The following is a 20,449-nucleotide window of genomic DNA, read 5'->3' on the forward strand; positions in this document are numbered from 1 at the left end:
CTGCAATCAGCAAGACTGCTGAGCATTCACCAGATAAAGGCAAGTCTATTGCCTGACTCATGCAGAGTCCCTAATCCCCTTTCCCCAGACAACACACACACAAGCACTGTGAAGAAACACTTATTTCCTGGCTGGTAGCAAAGGGCAGTCTGAGGAAACCATGAGTCAGCAACCTGATGACTTCTGCTTAGTGTGATTCACAGAAGAAAAGATCTAGTGAGCATATATTTCCCTGCTGAATCAGAAAGAAGATGTATAAAACAGTGCCTAAAAAAAAGAGGATATTTTAAAATCTATTGTACATTACAATCCAGCAAGAAAGCTATCAGAATCAGAACCAGGCACTCTTGTAAAGTAAACATGCTTTTGGGGCACAGTGGGTCAACTTTTTGGCAAGCAGATCAGATGTTTAGCAAAAGTATTTTGAAATTCTCCCTTAGCAGTTCTGGTGGGCCACATGAAAACATCAAATATTTAGAACGTCACCATATGTTATCTCCGAAATTATGAAGTAGATTTTACAGATAACAGTAACTGCCTTTAAAGTTAAATAAAAACAGAAGTACAGACCAGAAACTGTTAGGTAGTGATGACCTTGCCAAATTTAGGCACTCATGTTGAAAATTTTTCAAGTCAAGCCTCTGCTTCAAAACATTTCTGTAAAAATGGGTCAGCATTCCTTCAGGTTTAGTAGCTTCTATCGGAGCTGAGGGGCAAAGTAGAATTTCTGCAAGTAGTGGAGGAAAAGTAAACCATCCCCCCCCCACACAAGAAAACATCCTGACCAAAAAAAAGGTCCAACGCTCGAACCTTTCATGGAGAGAAATGTGACAGGAGAAAAAGACAAGCAGGGAACAGTTCTCAAGATACAACTAAATAGTTACTTTCTACTTGTTTAGACACGATGTCTAGAACTCTTAAGGCCTCTGGGAAAAACTTTGAGTGTTATATTATGCTCAGCAGAAGTTTATAAGACTTTGGCAGCTACGTTTTCTGAGGATCCTGTTTACTCTAGGCAAGGTCCAGCTGAGAGCTGGAAGAGTGAAGAACTTTTCCCTGTCTCCCCAGCTTAACCTTGCATCAGAGGCCTGGGGAAATGGGGAAGGAAATTGCATTTCCATTGATCTCCAGTGTTCAGGACTCCTTAGATAAGTCAGGAATACAGAGGCATGGCGGAAACAGAAACCAGCTGATAAGCAAGAACAGAAATGCTGACAAGCAGCATCCTCCCTTCGGGGAAAGTACGGTGGAGGTTTAGAATTTACATGCATTTACTACAAAGTGCCACATTCCTTGCACTGCCTTTTAAACAGCCATTAAAAGTTCTGACAATATGGATTTCCAACTAGTCCTGGAGGAAAGCACACCTAAATGGAACTGGTGTTGATCACTGCAGTACCACACGTGCTTGGGTCGGAGTTATTATGTTTATGCACATTAACATTTCAACCTGCTGGGGAACTTCTGGGGAGTTTCTGCGACGTCCATACTGCAAGATTAAAACATCAGCCAGGCTTTCCTTAGTCCCTGTAGGAGTTTTTCTCATGTCAGGGTTTCAAAGTATCACAGAATAAATAGGGCTGGAACGGACCACAGTGGGTCATCTGGTCCAGCCTCCCAGCTTATGCAGGGTCATCCTACAGCACATTGCACGGAATCGTGTCCAGACAGTTGTGGAGTAGCTCCAGTGATACTCCACAGCCTCTCTGGGCAATGTGCTCCAGCGCACGGTCACCCACACAGTAAAATTCTTCCTCATATTAAGGTGGAGCTTCTTATTAACTCTTGTCTTACTGCACAACAGCACCGAGAAAAGCCTGGCCGCACTCCAAAGTACTTCAGAGTGTTAACTAGTAAGTCACTCTCCAGTCTCCTCTGGAATCTGTCTGCAAGGAAAGTACTTACTGCATATGTACCCATTACCAGCAGTATGTATCATAACAGAGGAATGATCCTCCATTTACTAGTCCCTAAGCTTTTGTTATTTTCCTTCATAATTTATTAGGAAAATTCAGCAACTTCACCCAAGGAGGTATCTCAGCAAGCCATCAAAAAGAGCATTTCAGTTGGATATGTGCATTTATTTTGTACTGTCATCTGAAACCTTCAGTTGGTTATCTGATTTGTTCAGCCTGTGTTGCACTGACTTTGGAAACAGCATCTTTTTGATTACTACGTAAAAACCCACTGTGAAGTCTGTTATTACAGTAGCCAACAATTTCAATTCAAAAACTTGTTTAGCTTCTAGAAAGCTTCTGACTTCCAAACAAAGTCACCAAAACAACCCACACTCCAAACTGTACTACCAATATTTAGCAACTACACTTCATACCATCTGCTAGGAGTAATTGACTAAAGGGATGTACACTTTGTGGCCACATGACCTGTTGATGCCTTAAAACCACTGACACATTTCAGAGATTCTCCAAATGCCAAAAGAGTTGCCCAGTTTTCTAAGATGAGCTGAAAACAAAAAATCAGGGCTAATATATGAAAAAAGCTCCCTGCCCAATTTGCACATAAACAAAACAAACACATACTATTAGCATAGGTTCTCAAAGACTTTTAAATTATTTGACTTTAACACTTTTTTACTATCTTCCTTAGTTACTGCTGAAACAGACAGGATTCAGTTTTGTCTACAATTCATGAACAGATGAGACAGCTTCTGCAGATAAAAATAACTATGCTTATAAAACATTCATGCTTCTTTCTCCCCTCACAACTAATCTTTATTTACTGCTATGCCTTTCTGTTTCATGTAAGTAAATTAAACCATATGTAATAAAAACAACACTGATAACAAAAAAGGAGCTGATCTTTGCCCCCAATCTCCGCCTCCTCTGATCTTAAAATCACAGTGAGTGTCCTATTATCCTTCAACAATAATCCTGACGCTAAATTATTGGGTTATGTTCACAACTAGCATAACTTCTAGGATGATTTTCTTAATGAACTTACCATCTGGAGCATACTTTGAAGCTATTCCCAAAAAAATCCCCAGTGCAACAAAAAGTGAAAGGCTAGAAACGGCAGAACAAATAAGAGTATTTTTGTGTCTGTTGGCTTCTGCCTGTCGGCGGTGCTGCTCCACTGGCAAGGACGGGAGTCTTGTCTGGGCTTCCTGTCTCGCCGAGGTAAATTCTGCTGCAGCATGGCTCTGCGAAGGCGGCGGGGGACGGAGAGGGGCAATTCTCCCCGGGACGTACCCCGAAGACCTGTGACTGCTCCCGTTCTGAGGACGGAGGAATGCAGGGGAGCTCCCCCTGGTATCAGTGCCTTGCATGTTATAAAGTCACTGGAACACAGACACAGAGGGGAAAAAATAAAGAGACAGGCTTTCAGAATACAGACCAAAATGCAGGAAATAAAAAAAGAAACAACAGCAAAAGGCAAATTTAAGCCACCTGTGTCAAGAACAGCCACTGGAGCTGTGAATATTTACAAAGTATCTGTTACTCAGTCGCTACTGGTCACTTGCCATGGTATAAGCGCATGGAACAACATATGTGTCTTCAACACAAATTCAAAAGCATGTGGTGTGGGAACCCAGTATTTGTGGGAACACAGACCATTTCTTCATAGTTCCAGTGGGTATTTTTCACTGTGTATTTTCACAGTTAACTTGTGTTATGAGATTAAGAAATCAGATGAACAATGAGAAAGCTAGCAACCCCTGCTTCCCCACAGTTATGCAAAGAATGTCTAAATATATTTTTTCTGTACACAGAAGCTGAACAAACTCCTCACTTTCCCTTCCCTTCTTTTCTGTAAAAGAAGCTTAAAAAGATAAGCCTGCCTTCTACACTGGAAGCTCTAAAAGCTGTTTATATTAAAACACCAAATACTTTTTTATTTCTAGTCATGCTGATACAACTTAGTCAACATTTTTAATAAGCTAAGGCGCATAGAGCCAGAAAGCTCTTGATTTACTCACAGCAAGATTCAATTGACAGTAAAGGTACATCAGGAATTGTTCTATAAGTCACCTACATCTTATTCAGGAAACCTTGTGATTTTTTTCTGCTGAGATACCTGGACACAAAGCGTGGAAGCAACATGCCTGCTCCAGATCTCTGTACCTATTGCCCAGAAGTGAGTGCTGCTTTTATTTCAGTTACTAGTATTGCACATTTTTCTTCTGAAGAATACCAAGAAGAAAGCATACCAGTGCCATCCCTGCCTGGCCCATCCTCAGCAGTAGCTCTAACTCACCACTCTAGTTTAAGAGACAAATCTGCATTTGATTGTTTTCTCTGGTTTTCCAGTCAACAGTGTTGCACAGAGTATTCACAAAGCTGGCATAATTTTTTTTAATCTTCATTATGATTAACACTTCTATAGATGAAATTTTTGAGAAGGATGTTCAAGTTTCAGTTAACTGAAACCTAACTTTTGAAACTAAATCCTGAAGGGGATTTAGGCATAGGTCAAGTGCATTAAACAGCAAAGTGTATGAAAAATAAAAACTACTAATTATGGAAGAGTATAAAGATCCTCTTTCTGTTCCATTAACAAAGGGAAGTCTGAGCCATACTCTGAAGTGTCAGGCACGCTGATGAAGGAGAAATGTGACAACTGTAATCTTATGCTGAGACGCAGCAAAGGAGCCTTTTGTTCCACATGCCGCAAAATCTGATAGTTCACTGTTTCCAGGAAAAAGAGCTGTTACTATAGAACAGGCTGGATTACCCTTTCATGGGATACAATGCATCTCCAGATGTATGCACAATGACAATGAAGGCACAGAAACATTAACTGGAGTAGCTATCCCAGAGTGCAAAAATTATTCCAAGTCCTCCAGAAATGCTTCTTGCACCTGTTCCTTATAACAAATTGATTTTCAGCATTCTCCTTTCTGTTCTTTGACAAACCAAATCCTCTGCTCTCACACTTAACTGCCCAACCAGTCATGTGCACTGTGGAACAGTTTGCTTTACCCTCATATGCTTTTAATCAATTTATCACCTCTCAGAAATGAAAGTAATCTCTGTGTTTTAGATGTGGTATTAAAAGCTGGGTAGAGATGGAGCTTTTCTGCTAGTTCAAAGACAGTATTTATATCTAGATAAACAAATGCTGGATTAGCTTCTTAATTAAGCATTTTAAGAAATCTGATCCAGCATTGAGATTTTCTTTTTTTTTTTTAAGGTTTGAAACCCCAACTCTTAAACTTGGCTAATTTTTCAGTTAGGACATTTTTCTGTGACACTGACAAAATTATTACAGTGTTCATTATAGTGTAATATCAACAGTTAAAAAGTTTTTAAACTACTCAGCTTTAGCAACCAAATCCAGATTGGCTATGCAAGAATTGAAACAGTTTTACAAAATAATTTTCCCACAATTCTTCCCACAAAGCTCTCCTAAAGTACTGCCAGACCTCTAAAGAAATAACAAAAAAAAAAAAAAAAAAACAAACAAAAAACATTCATTACAGCAGCCATTGGAAACACTCGTGTCATATTTCAAACATATTTTGTGTTGTACAAAGCATTCTGCTTTGTTAGCAGCCCTCACTTTGGCAATTGTAGAAGGTTTTCAACTGTGCCACTCAAGCGAAAACATGGGTCACCCCAAGGATGGGTGGGAAAGAGATGGTAGAATTGCTGTCTTAACCATTACTAAATAAAAATAATTACACTAAGCCAGTAAGGAGATACTCAGCACATTCTAAACTCACCATACAGTTTTCCATTACAACAGGGTAACCACTGCAATGCTTCCTTCCCTCTTCATGCATTATTTGAAATTGTCTAGCTGAAAAAGGATGTCTTCTATCCTGTAGAGCAGCTACTAGCTTTTTTGAAAGATAGACTGATAATCTGATTCAAAATATTGGCTTGTTTATTTCCACTCTGTGGAATACTTCAGAGAGCACCACATAAAAGCAAGTAGAGTAATTGTCTGTATGGCCAGGTATGCACCAGAGAATAACGCAATTATTTGGCTGCATGAATACAGTTTGTGTGTCACAAATACAGCACAAATTTTACTCTGCAAATGCATTTACAGAGTGAAATGCAGGACAAAATACCCAAACTGCTGAACTATTTAAATACTACATTGAAGATTCCTATGCACCTGAATTTTCCCATGTTTCCCTTTGACCTGTGCCTATGTCATGGTCTCGTAAAGGAACTCATGATCTGGGCATCTCTTCCTGATGGCCAGTCCCAGACAAGAACATCTCTCACTTTTGCAATCGTACTGTGGTGCCACAAATTTTACTTTGCAGCTTGCTTCAGAGCGCTTTCAATAACAGTTAAGTTATCACACCACATACAACCAATTAGCTAACATTTGTACAGAGCTCTATCTGTACAAATGTGTTATTTGTCATGCCATTTAAAAATGCTGCTTTCTCACTACTCCCAAATTTTTTGCACGTCAGCTTTCAACAAAGTATTATGCAAGATATTAAATCCATTATTCAACAGAGCTTTTAGTCAGAGCCACACTTAGGCATGTGCATCAAGCCCATCAGTAAGAGGGAAGCTTCCCTGCACAGACTCAGCTGGAGGATCTTAGATATTTCATTGCCACCCATCGCTCTTTTGCAAGAGTAGTGCAACTCCACACAATCCAGATTTCTGCTCATGCACTCCTTCCTACAGCATGAGCAAGCAAACAATTACTTCTCATACTGCTCACATCAGCCAAGCCAGCTTAAATTACCTTAAATTAGAAAAAAAAAAAAAAAAAAAAGGTTTATTTTGCACAGCTTCCAAGTGATTACCTGCAAGTCTGGATATGTCAACAGAGCAACTGAGCAAACAGATGTGGACAGCAAACCCCAGCTTGCAGACAGCAGCGAGCCACTGAACATCTGCAACATCTCCTGTCTCCTCAAGTATTCCTTCACCACTTTTAACTTGTGCCACTACCACACTCTCATACAAGCCCACATTGTTCCACACAGTCAGAAACTGGAAACATATACACTGTACAGCCAGGGCATAACATATGAACCTCCTGAGACATGCCTGAGCGCTCGGAAGCAAGCAGCGTGCTTATCCATTACTCATTTTGGGCTGGTTTCCTGGAAAGAAATTGGCTTATTTTACCAGATAATTCAAAATGTCACATGACACCACCCAAAAAGTGGGGAAAAACCCAAGATATTTTACACTTCTGTGTTGTCAAATGCTAAGTGTAATAAAATATGTCAAACATGCTAATAAACTCCCACACCTGCACCATCTGAAAATGTTGTACAGAATGGTTGCTTACCTCATAATTCATGCTCTCTTTAAGCACATTTTAAGGATCATAGGTCTTAAAAATAAAATTAAAAAACCAGAAAAAATTACACACTTCTGTTGATCTGGGCCATCAAACTACACCAGCTCTAGTGCTGACCTATTACCACACTGTCTAGTCTCAGAGTATACAATTACTGCTAAGGAAAAGACTGAGCAAAGGGTGGAGGAAAACACATACACAAAAAAATATATCCCCATGCAACACAGTAGTAAATTTGCAAACATTAATCTGAGTGCATGTGTTGATCTGTTGAAAGGTAGGAGGGCTCTGTAGAGACACCTGGAATGATTGGATGGGTGGGCAGAGTCCAATAAAATGAAGTTTAATAAGTCCAAGTGCCAGGTCCTACATTTCTGCCACAATTTCTTGCAATGCTACAGGCTGGGTACAGTGTGGCTGGACAGAGGCCAGGCAGAAAGGGACCTGGGGGTGCTGGTTGACAGTCGGCTGAGCATGAGCCAGCAGGTGCCCTGGGGGCCAAGAAGGCCCATGGCATCCTGGCCTGTGTCAGGAATGGTGTGGCCAGCAGGAGCAGGGAGGTCATTCTGCCCCTGTACTGGCACTGGTGAGGCCTCACCTTGGCTGCTGTGTCCAGTTCTGGGCCCTCAGTTTGGGAAGGGCATTGAGACGCTGGAGCGTGTCCAGAGGAGGGAAACGGGGCTGGTGAGGGGCCTGGAACACAAACTCTGTGAGGAATGGCTGAGAGAGCTGGGGGTGTTCAGCCTGGAGAAAAGGAGACTCGCTCTCTATCTAAAGGATATCTCTATCTACTGTAAAGGAGACTCACTCTTATCACACTCTACACCTTCCTGAAACGTGGCTGCAGTCAGGTGGGGGCCGGTCTCTTTCTCCAGGCAGCAACTGACAGAACAAGAGGACACAGTCTTAAGCTGCACCAAGGGAAATACAAGTTGGTTATAAGAAAAAGCTTTTTACAGAAAAAGTGTTAAAATACTGGAATGGTGTGCCCATGGAGGTGATGGAGTCACCATTGCTGGATGTGTTTAAAAAAAGACTGGATGTGGCAGTTGGTGCCACAGCTTAGTTGAGGTGTGTTAGGGCATGGGTTGGACTTAATGGTCTTGAAGGTCTGTTCCAACCTAATGATTCTGTACCACAAAAGTTATTACTGCTTTCCTGATAGAGGCAATTGTCTGGTATAAAACCAAAGCGCAGTGAGAAAAGGGACATGAAATCAGTATTTAAAAGCTCCTAATTAGAAACAATCACTGAACAGAATGTGATGTCAGGCAAGCTCCTAAAGCATGACATGCACACCTTTGTAGACCTTCAAGCTGGTCAACCATAAGAGAAATGCAAATTTCAAGTGTCTTGGAAGTCCTCAGGTCAACAAACCACCTCACCAGTAAGAACAATTCTAGGACAGGGTGCCCACATGCCTTCTTTCCTGGTTTCACATTTTCTCCTTCTGCCTTATTCTGAAATTACACCTATTCACTAAGACAACAGACAGTATATTGGAAGGAAACTACTTTTCCACCCATGTACAAAAGCTGGAAAGAATATGTGCACAGTAAAATGCACTGCTAAGTCAAGTAACTTTTGGAAATCACAATATTTAGAACAACCTGAAAAATCTCAACTGAGTTACAAAGAAAATCTTTAGAAACTTTACTGACACCTACACACATACATGTTTTCTGCATGCCTCCAACAAGTTTTCTCCCACGCTCCACATTTTCAGAAGAAAATTAGAGCATAAACCAGCAAGAAATAGAAATATAAGAATGATAAAAACTACAAAACTTAGAAGATAAGCTCTGAATTTCCTGTGTAGCAATTAATAATCTTTAGTGATTTACTTGGCATGTAGAAAACATGTAAAATTGCAAGGTCTGTATTTCTTAAACCAATTCTTTCAAAGTACAGAATCACAGAACCTAGGTGATAGGCAAAACAATTAAGCTATTATCTATGGATTCGTAAGGATAATGAGGTGAGGGGGCAGAGCATGGTGAAAAGATTGCATTCCAAGGGAAATAAGTAAATAAACACTCTGGAATAGAACTTGTCTGTGAGAAGAAGTACGAAATTATGGTCAAGTAAAACCACTCCCACGTCCACAGCTGACAGCATACAGGAGAGCCGTGAATTTCATTGCTATCCTCTTGTGCAGGTGTTTGGCAGATCACCATTAAGGATGAGACAAAGACCAGAGGGTATTTGTACAATGAAATGGTTCCCTGCTCCAAAGACAACTGGGCTTTTGTCCTTGAGATACAGTTTGTGTGAACAGGCTCTACAGCACTCAGCTGCTTCACTTACAGAGCATTTGATGCAGCAGATGAATATCTGATCTTGCAGAAAGTTCATGTACAAAACCTGGGGATTTTTGTAAAGCTGCAGATATGCATCTTACCATAGAAACTGAAGGGATATGTTTTTTCCAGTTCCTAGACACCATACATGTAGGTAAGCTTTCAAGAATTCTGAATTGACCAGCAGACACTGCAATTTTCAGTCTGCTCATGTAGAACTGTAGTAGCTTCAGATTTTGCCCATTGAAACAAAGAAACACAAGCCAGCAGCCACAGAAAACTGCAGTCAGCGTTTCTAAAACAGTATCTGACATTTCCAGTGAGTTCTACTTTCCTGCCTTTTGTTTCTTTTTGACATAGTTTATCTTTGTAAATTATAAATTGGTGGAAGTCTATTCTGTTTTTCATTCACTGTTTAAAAAATAGCATATTCTGCTGGAGGAAACCATGTAGAAACAAATGAATTATCGACAACTTAAATACAGCACATCCAAGAGCACACTAGGAAACATGGCATGTGCCAACATAGGCAAAATGAATGGAATCATTTTTACTGCTCCACTTTCAGAAATGAAATGTTTAATAATTCGTGTAAGAGATCAAGAGTGGAAACTTGCATTTTAGTCACTGTCATTAGCTTGCTGCATGAGTCACAGATTACTTGGGCCCCAAGCCTGTAACATGAGCAAAAAAGTGGTCGCCAGCCTCACAGGGACATTGTGAGGGTTAGTTTAGAGAACGCTTTGGCCTCAGCTCAGGGATGCATCTGAGTACAAGTCTACTTCTAGGTAAATAAATAGCTACACTTAAGTCAACAACTTTCACATGAAAGTGATGGATTTGCCACACTCACCTTAGGGAACCTGAATAAGATGGTAGGGAAAAATCCAAATAAAAATCAGGGAAAAGCATTTAAACTACTTCTCATACGGACAACAAGAAGCGGTATACAGATTTCTGCAGTCTCTAGAAAAACACAAATCCCAATCTAACAACTGCAGCTTAGGACTTCAAAGCAGAAAAGTTTTTATGTAATGGTAATACACTTCAGAGAGGTGAAGTTGATTTCTGGCACTACCTTGAATCACTGGGCCTACAACCCTACTCCAAAGAGAAGGACAGTAAGATTAGGTATCTATTAATAAATTAGAAAAGCTCCTATAAATAGATTAAAAGCATATATGAAAGTACAAACTATAACATGCAGTGGGGAAAAGAATCAGATTCGATATTTAGCTTCAGTAAACTGACATATGCAAAGCATTCCTGCATGTACTCACATAATCGCTTAATCATCAAAGGTTGTCATCTTTAAGTTGTATTTAAAACAAGAATCAGCATAATAACACACTCTCTTCCATATCAGCATGTGGATTTCTTTCTTTGGCAAAGCTGTTAAGTTCTTAGAATTTTTTCTTCAGCCCAACTCAAGCTTCAGTAAATGAAATGTCATCCCTCCATCCCTCATTCTGCATACTTGAAGGACTGCCTCAGCAGACTTTAACTGTGCATCAACCACAAAAAAAATGCTGCTTGAAAAACTGAACTGTTGGAGTCTCACACACACATTCTTTTGTCTTGCCTTTGTATAAGCCAAGTTAAATGAGTCCGCATTAAAAAATAATTAAGAGCTGCAAATCACATCCAGTAAAAACTCTTTGAATCCCCAAAGGACTCTTCATACTGGTGATGGATGATTAAGAGAGAGGCTATATGTCACTAGGTCCATAGAATCAGAAGTAGCTGGTAGAATGCAAAAAACATTTCATGCCTCTTTCCAGGAGGAAAAAAAAAAGCTGACACAGAAGTCTTTGAACCTGTCTCAGTACTATATGCTTTGGACGTCAAGCATTTACACAGCTTCAGGGAACAAGGTTGCAGAAGATAATTCAGTTGAGGAGTATTGGATAAATAACACTGCCCCGAGTTTAGGAAGTCCTTGAAACACAAGCTGGAAGCAGTAGCATCACAACGCAGTAGCTTCACCAGATGACTATTACTCACCACAGCCAGATCCTGGGTAATTGCCTGGATGGACACTTGTCCTGATGTGATGTGGTCATTCCTCTACTTCACTTTAAGACCTCATTTACCTGTCTTTCACCTTCACTCTTCCAAAATCACCTCTCCTCCTCTAAGGACCAAATCCCCCTCAACTCAGCCACTGCAACTGCCTGCTGAGATCAGCAACACAAAATACACCTTTACCTGATCGCTTACATCAATATGCCACACTGTAGCTGAAATACAGTACAGTTTTCATTTTGCTGTAGGAATTGTGGCAATGTAGCAGAAGGGCACAGTACATACCAGCTAAGGCATGAGGGCACAAAGTCTTGTGAAAGGAGTTTCTACTGATGAACTAAGAAGAGTAACTTGACTGAGTATCTGAATGGCAAAATAATCCATGGCTCTAAAGTATCTCAGAAATCTCAGAACTACATGAGTTAAGAACCCGGTGAAAAAGGAACAATGACTTAACTTACGCAATATGATGCCTTTGTAGAATTTTGTAAAAGAAAAAACATGCTATAATTCTTCTTTTGTAAAAAACACAAACAGCATATTTGGGATATCTCAAAACAGCAAAATCTCAATCTTCAAAGATCAAAACAAAGCCCAGTAATCCACCATTAGTTATGCATTCTACTGAGCTGGTGGCTACACTCATATTTTGGCTTACCTACAGTGAATTCCATTCTAGGAAACTCCAAGAACTCCACACCCTACTGCCAAGTACTGTAACATCCTGCCAGGTATAGCTAGTCATCTTGTATGACTGCACTACTCCTTTTTACTTGTTCTTCTTAATCCCATGTGCCAAAAAGATAGAAGAGCTACTAGCACATCCCTCCCATTAACCTACTTCACAGCAAAGCAATAAAATCAGTTACAAGTTCTAAAGTATGCATTCTTTAATGCCTTCAGTATTTTCTTTCCATATTGGCAAATACACCACTTTTCTCCCTCAGATCTTTGCTCAACTTTTCTACTCCTTTCCAATTTCTCAGTATTACTATTCCACGAAATATTTCTGTGGATTTCTACACCCACATCTACAAATAATTCATTCCCATTTGTCTTGCCAAAACTATCTCAATTAAATCGACAGTGAAATCCCTTTTCGTAAAAATAAGCTGAGAATGTATCAATCTAATCACAGTTTGACTCCAAACAAGAAACTGCAATTTACAACACAGACTTTTAATCATGTTTTGATGCATACTGTAGGTGATTCTATGGAACAGCCTTACTAATGCAAAGCATGAACCTTACTGATATACTTCAGATTATATTCCTATGGTTTAATTTTTTAATATATATAGAAAGCAAGATTTACTAGGTGACAATTTTCCCACTAATTTCCGTCTGAAGTTTTTAAATCACTGGTGCGTGCACACAGAAGGCAAAGAACAGTTCCTCACAAACACTGCGGGACAGCTGTCCCTGAAGTAGTCACGCACGATGTGGCCCGTCAGCCAAGGAGCTCCTTCAGCAGCAGGGCAGAGGCAGCAGAGGCGTCCCTTACAGCATCAGCCTCCAGCAGACAATGCGGACCAGGGGCCCTCTCCTCCCCGGCTCCCCCAGCTCCGGTACAAGGCAGAATCAAGAGGAGATGGAGCTCCAACCCTAGCACAGAGAGTAGCCAGAGCTGTCCCACGGGTACAGAAACAAACAGCTCCGTCCTATTCAACAGGTAAGATAAACAAAACTGAGTCACTGCTCATTTTCTGCAAACAAGACTTCCACAGCAAGAAACTGGAGTTACCTCAAAATATACAAAAAAAGTCTGCTAAAACTGTTTAATGAAACTTCTGAAACACACTGGACATATAATAAAGGAAGTTAATGACTGTCCTTTGTATTTAAAGTTATCCACAACTAAATAACATTTCTAGTCCAACTGTCCAAGGCAGGCAGACATTTCTTCACAGCCTTGGTGGTAAGAATGTTGTTTTGAAGTATTTAAATAAGACTGAAAAGCATCTATACCACTGCCCCCTGTCATTACTTAACTTCCACTGAAGTACAAATTATTCAAATATTTATCAACTCAAACTAAAAAAAAAAAAAAAAAAAAAAAGCTGTAAAATAACCAAAGTAGCCCCACAAGTTGTGTTCTATCTAATTTCATATTCACGCCTAAAGTAAAAACAATCTTTTTTTGGTCCCCTGGTCTCTGAACTTGGAAGAAAAGTGAACTGTACCACCAAAAGGCAACTTCCAGTTACGGGACCTGTAAAAGCTAGGAAATGTTCAGAGGATTTCATAGGCCCTTCAGTAATCAATGGTTTTTAGCCACAGGGGCCATCATCTTCTACTAGTTTCTATCAACTAGCAACAAGTCAGATGAACTGGCTAAAAGCCTTCAGCCAATCCTTAACACCACTTTCCCCAAAAATACCGTGGAGAAATGTTCTAATATCTGTAATTAAAAAACCCACAGTGTAGCACTGGAAAACATGTATCGCCATCTCAAAACAGCACACACCGCCACAGCTCCTGCTGAGACCAGACACTGAACTCCAGAAGACACTCATCTTAGCATGGACCCCACAAGACCCCTTGTCTTTGTCCTTTTCCCCTCCACACTTGCTTTCTTCCTCCTGAATCCCTTTGTGTTTGGGGGTATTTCTCATGCTTTACATATAACTTATTTCTCTGGCCTCCCTGCCTAGCTCAAGTCCCTGACATAATCTGCTGAATGTTTTATTAGTAGAGAGAGTGCAGGAGGAGCAGGCCCGACAAACTTGATCTGGCAAAAGACTTCACATTTGCGCAGGCAGTGTTCAAGATCCATGTAGACAAAGCACCTCGAAGAGCGGCAGACTCCTAAGAACAAAGATGAACCTCCCTCTCCTTATTGCTACCATGGGCATTTCACATCCGTAGCTAAGCCACTGCAAATCTTTCTCTGTGATTCATGAAAACAGACTAATGCCATAAAAAAGTGCCAAGTACTACTTTATCCTCCATATTACATTGTCTTTGTCTGCTATTCTGCTTTTAGAACCACTCAAAAATATAAAATCTCTTCCCATTCAAGGAAACCGTATCACTAAATGCACACTTCAGTAGCAGCAAGGGCATAATCTTCAGCACACAGCCCTCATCTAGTTGTGATGTAGCACAAATGCAGTGCATTAATCGCTGCACACCCTCCTTTCTCAGAGGGGCTGCGATGATGTACAACTCCAACTGCTTCTTCCGTGCCTCTGGGCAAATGAAGCAGCTGTTGGTTATCAGTCACAAGGACAGCATTCCACGACAGCCCAAGCTCTCGGCGATGCCTGTGACAAGTCCCAGCGAGTCACGCCGCGATGCGGACCCGAGCCCGGTCGCTCTCCACCGCGATCGCGGCAGCACCGGACCGGGCGCGCCAACAAAGCCGCGGCTCCGTGAGCGCGGCCCCGCCGCCGCACCTGCCGCGGCCCCGCCGGGCCCACACCTGCCGGGCCCGCGCGGCCCCTCAGGGCGGCCCCTCAGGGCGGCCGCGCCCGCCGCCGCCGGCCCTCCCCGCCCCGCCGCCGGCCCTCCCCGCCCCGCCGCCGGCTGCCGCTGCTGCTGCCGCCCCCGCTCCCTCCTTCCCTCCCTCTGCTCCCTCCTTCCCTCCCCTCCCGCCGGCCCCGGGAACAAAAGAGGCCAGTGCGGCGGAGCCCGGCCGCCCCGGCGCGGCGGCTCGGCCCACACCTCAGCCGGCCCGGCACGGCCCGGCACCGCGCTGGCCCCGGCCGGGCCGGGCGCGCTCTCACCTGGGCCCGGCGCGGCGGCGCGCTCGGGGCGGCGGCGGCGCGCTCAGGGCGGCGGCATAGCGCTCCCCGCCCCGGACACGGCGGGAGGCCGCCGGCTGCTCGCCAACCCCGCCGCTCCCCGCCTCGGCTGCCGCCCTTACGCAATTGGCAGCGGCCGCAAGCCCCGCGGGGCGACCCAGATCGCGGGCCCCGAGCGGAGGCGGCCGAGCCCCGCCGCCGCTGCCCCGCCTCCCGCGCTCCCGCCGCCCCCGCGCCGGGGGAGGAGCGGGGCCGCCCCCGCCGCCCGCCCGCCCCTCGCCCGGCCCGGCCCGGCCCGGCCCGGCCGCACCTCCGCGCTGCGCTCCGCGGGCTCCGCGCTGCCCGGCCCGGGCCTGGCGCTTCCTTCCTGCGGGACTGCATCCCTCCGGCCTCCCGCTGCTGCCGGGGCACCCGAGGCGCCGCCTCCTGCAGCACCCGGGCCTGGCGGGCAAGAGGAGGCAGGGGGGTACTTTGCATCCGTGCCCTGACCTACGGCTCTCCTCTGGGCAGAGTGAAAAAGTGCTGATTTTCGGTTCAAATACTGGACGCACCGTTAGATGCCGATGTCCGTGTTAAAGTAATAGTAACAACAGCAGTAGTACTACTACTAATCATAATGACAATAATACTTGTAATAATAGTAATTCCACAGTTATAAACGCGCAGGTGCTGCCTGGGCGGTGTGGAATGTGCGCGAGGAACGAGAGCAAGGCGACAGCGGGGGAAGAGACGCTGTGCTGTCTCCAGAGGGGAGGGATGGAGGGACGCCCGGAGGAGCGCATGAGAGGCGGCAGCAGCAGAGAGCAGAGACACGCGGCGGCGGTCGGTACGTGCGGGCTGAACGGAGTTACTTACGGCCGTTGTAGTCCGGGCAGTCTGACCAGGGGAAAGAGCCGACTGGAGAACCTGATGCCGCTTTCTGATTTGCTTTTTTGTTTTGTTTTGGTTTGGTTTAATTTTGTTTCGGGTTCTAATGTTTTTTAAGTAAAATCAAACTAAAGCCCAAAATGTTCTGAATTTCAGGGAACCCCTGCCTGAAGCTGTTACCCAGCAAAGAGCATCAATTGGTATAGACATTCAAGAGGGACTGTGAAGCCTCAGGGCACCTCAGGCTGTCAGCTTTGATGCAAGTCTGACAACGGGCTTCTCTTAAGTTTGGGACCTCCCACCATTTCCGTGCTGCAAGGTTGGGCCACACTCATTACTGATGAGGCAGTGGAAGAAAAAAAAAAAAAAAGAAAAAAGCATTCCCTGATCGGATTCCAGATGGGTCAATGAAATGCTTCGGGAAACAGAAGCATTTCCCAACATAGTTATTTCCTTGGGAATATTCCAAACAGATGAAGTCAAAGTGATAACTCACTTGTATGTCTATGAATACTGCCCTGCTAACTTTGCCTCTAGCGATTTCCTCTTTGTTTAAAGCACAGTAAGCATAGCCTGCGTGGTGTGGTGTACTTATAGCACATGGAGACATCTAGCGCCTAAATAACAGACTGCAAATCAGCTTCATTAATCTGAAATCTTGGAGATGACAGTCAGACCCATTGCTTGCAATGTTTCACCCCAGGGCTGCAGGGTGCTGAGCAGTTTTAGTGCAAACCATCACACCACTGGATAGCAGCTGTCCTTGGGCAGGGAGCACGGTGGAAGGAGCAGCTGCACTAGCTCAGGAGGAGACTGTGACTGCAGCTCTGCTGCACAGTTTGAGCTTCAGGCCTAGGAGTTACAGCAGTAATTGACTCAAGACAGAGATTTGCCTGTACAGACACAAAACAGGTTGAGACAGTTCCTAACTTGCCTTTGTCACTAAACCACAGAGAGGAAAGCTTGTAGGTGTATGAATAAGACAATTTCATCTTGGCTTTTGCAGTGTGTCTCTACTTCTATTCTTCCTTTGTTAGGCCAGGAGCACAATCGTTCTAACACGTGTAATTGTAAAACTTTGCCTCTTTTCAACAAACATATGCAAACTGAATACTTACATTTGCCTATTACTTTGGCTGAAATTAAACTGAATGTAAGCACTGCTTATCTACTAGAAAGATATTAGTCCAGGAACAGAAATTATTTACTTTTCTTATATACTTATCTAAAGAAAGAAGAAATACAGACTGTGATCAACATTCTCAGCCAGAAGCCTGAAAAAAGATTGTTTTAGTTATACCCAAGTACAGATGGTTTTGCCAGTACTACTATATAGGGGCATAATGTAAAACATTTCTACATACTTAAATAGTCTGCAACTAGATATATTGCATTAAGTGTGTGTGTAGGAGTGCACACGTATGTGTATTTTAGACAACCCACATAATATATTCTTTTTCAGTCTCAGGCAGGCCACAAACACCTTTGAGCTATAAAAGCACTAGATCATAGGACCATAGAAAAAATAAGGCTGGAAAAGACCTTTAAGATCATAAAGTCCAACTGTCAACCTAGCACCACAAGCATGTTCACCATTAAACCATGTCCTCAAGCACCATGTCCACAGTTTTTTTGAATACTTCCAAAGATAGTGACTCCAACACACTTTACCACCCTTTCTGTGAAAAAGAAAATCCAAAAATTTAGCCTAAACCTCCTCTGGTGCAACTTGAGACCATTTCCTCTCATCCTGCCACTTGTTATCCAGGAGAAAAGACTGACACGCACCTCACTACGACCTCCTTTCAGGCAGCTGCAGATCTCTTACAGAATGGAATTATCACCAAACAACAATAATGCTTTTAAATGATGGATGCATTTGAATAAAACAGTCCCTAAACCCTGTAAGTATGTAAAATGTTGGACTTTGAAATTTCCTGAGTATTTGAAATCTCTCCATCAAACCCAAATGGTGCACTAAAGCATTAGTGCATCTCCATTTCGTATCACTTGCTTCTTCATGCTGTTTGGGTTTCAGCAGACAAATAGTTGGTGAAGTGTACAAACCAAACTTTGAAAATTACAAAAGATGGACTTGAAAGAGATGATGGATGCCATCACTATGGTCTGATGATTTTAAAATAAGCAAGAAGGAAGTAGCTTTTGTCCTTCTGAATAAAAAGAGGTACTAGGAGAGAGTAAGGAGCAAGTTAGGAAGCAACAGGTGGAAGTATAGGCAGTTACCAGTTAAAATTATGTCCTCTCAATTCCCATGCAGACCCTTAGAAAATATTGCTGGTTTTCTATTTAGATAAGAGAGCAAATGTACCTATTTCTTTCCTGACCTAAGCCTTTCTGGCATATGTCCCAGGTACTCTGCAGTAATACCTTTTCCATATAGTAGCCATGTTTTAGATTATCATAAACTACACAGATTTTTAATTAACTTTCAGTGAGTTTAGCACTTGTGGCAAAATAAAAGTTATTAAAATAATGCAAACACTGCCTAGGGCTGGGGGAAGGTTTGCTCTTAGTAAAAACTTGATCTTACTTTGAAATACTGTGCTTCAACCAAAGGTAACAGTAGTTAATAAAATATAACAACAGTTTAAGGGAGAAGACAAGAGTGCAAAATGAATATTAGGGGAATGTAGAGGTAATTTTAAAGCAAATTTAGTCAGAAGCAGATTTGGTGCATCATCTTCCCCTGCTCGCTGAAGAGCCAATGTGGGTTTTTTTCTGTATGTCAAGACAACCCATATGAAACTGATTTACTTTTTGCAGGTTTACAAAACAGTGTGACCTATAGCTGAGTTCTGGTAGATCCTACCTGTCATTCTCCTCTGTCACTTTGTATGTTTCCAAAATTTTTACTGTGGAGAAACTTGTCAGAATTTTAAGATTCTGGGTCATATAAAGATGAAAAACTGTTGAAAACCAACAACAAAACCTGATACGTTTTTAGTGAATTTAGATTTCCTCCTCAGTAATCAAATGTTGATAGTGAATCAGCAAAATACTTTAAAAACTTGTGTAATGGAGTATTATAGGTTGCACTCAAGGGTGAAAGGAGAATTAATACATCAGGGTTTTAAAAGAATAGTTGAGAATAAGTATTAAGAACACATAAGAACAGGAGGGGGAAGCAGATATACGTAGATGGAACACAGGAAGAGGAGCACATAACTGAGACAAAAGGAGAAAAGAAGAAAACAACAAAATCACAAAGCCAATATGAGTACCAGAAAGCTGTATTTTGCATTTTACACTTCTAAAGTGCAGTCTGATGAAAGACAAAATGCAACAAAGCCATATTGCACCAGTTTTAAATATCATCAGAATAAAAGTCACAATTCCCTACCAAATCAATTCATTCATTCATTCACACTAAGAAACACAGATACTTGTTGTTTTTAGATTTTAGTCCAACATTATTAAAAACATTTGATTGTGATTGTGTTCCATATTTAAAACATTTTTCCTTGGGAAAGTTTCTAACAGCAGGTGTCCACCTTCCAAGTCACTTCAATATTTATTTTGATGTGAATTGGGTTGACATTTATGTCAATTTTACAAGCTAAGTGCAGCAGTAAATTTGCCTTGCATTTAAGGTAAATATTGATGGAAATTGACTGGCAAATGAGTGACGAGAAACACAGCCATAAGGACTGCTGGTTCTAGTTGCTTGTTTGGTTAATAAACATAAACAATGGCTAAGTCAGATCCATGAGAGTTGTATTTGGAGTGCTGTGCTCATGTAGCCACAGCCTACAGACTTTTTAAGATCTGTCAGAAATTTTTAATTATTAGGCATTCTGTAATTCATAAAGCAGACTAAAAATTGTTAACTGCATAATTTCCTACAAATTGCCTGCTAGACTTTGGCTGAGACTATTTGAAATATTTGTGACCGTTTGCTTTTTATCCCATATGCTTGGTGTAATTGCTTTTAAATTGTGCACATAATGTTTCTATGTGAAAAATTTAAGTCCTGGATTTTTTATTTTGTTTTTATCTTAACAGAGAAGGATTTTGGTTAAAACTCTGTGAATTTTACAAGAAGAACAGAGCTTAAAGCACAGATTTCTGATTTGCATTCACGTACTAGTAAGCCAGAAACATGACATAATTGGGTTCTTTTAATTTTTGAGGGAGACAGAGTCTGACTTCCACTGTAGAGAAATGCATTTAAGTGTTCTGCTGTTATAGTTATTTATTATATATCTGATTGAGGAGAAAGATAAATATTTTCACAAGGTGAAATGC

General features: G+C 42.1%; 1 protein-coding gene across 2 annotated transcripts in view; it reads right to left on the bottom strand.

The window, feature by feature from the left end:
- CEMIP2 (cell migration inducing hyaluronidase 2) overlaps positions 1-3,547 on the bottom strand; it is a 37,513-nt gene extending 33,966 nt beyond the window's left edge. For both annotated transcript variants that reach the window (XM_058044069.1, XM_058044070.1), the window contains exon 1: positions 2,962-3,547. In XM_058044069.1, the coding sequence (XP_057900052.1) occupies positions 2,962-3,286 (325 nt within the window). In that variant the 5' untranslated portion in view covers positions 3,287-3,547. The remainder of the gene's footprint in view (positions 1-2,961) is intronic.
- Positions 3,548-20,449: the final 16,902 nt, after the last annotated feature.

The sequence above is a fragment of the Melospiza georgiana genome, chromosome Z, assembly GCF_028018845.1.
Source record: "Melospiza georgiana isolate bMelGeo1 chromosome Z, bMelGeo1.pri, whole genome shotgun sequence".
In the NCBI taxonomy this organism is placed as follows: domain Eukaryota; kingdom Metazoa; phylum Chordata; class Aves; order Passeriformes; family Passerellidae; genus Melospiza; species Melospiza georgiana.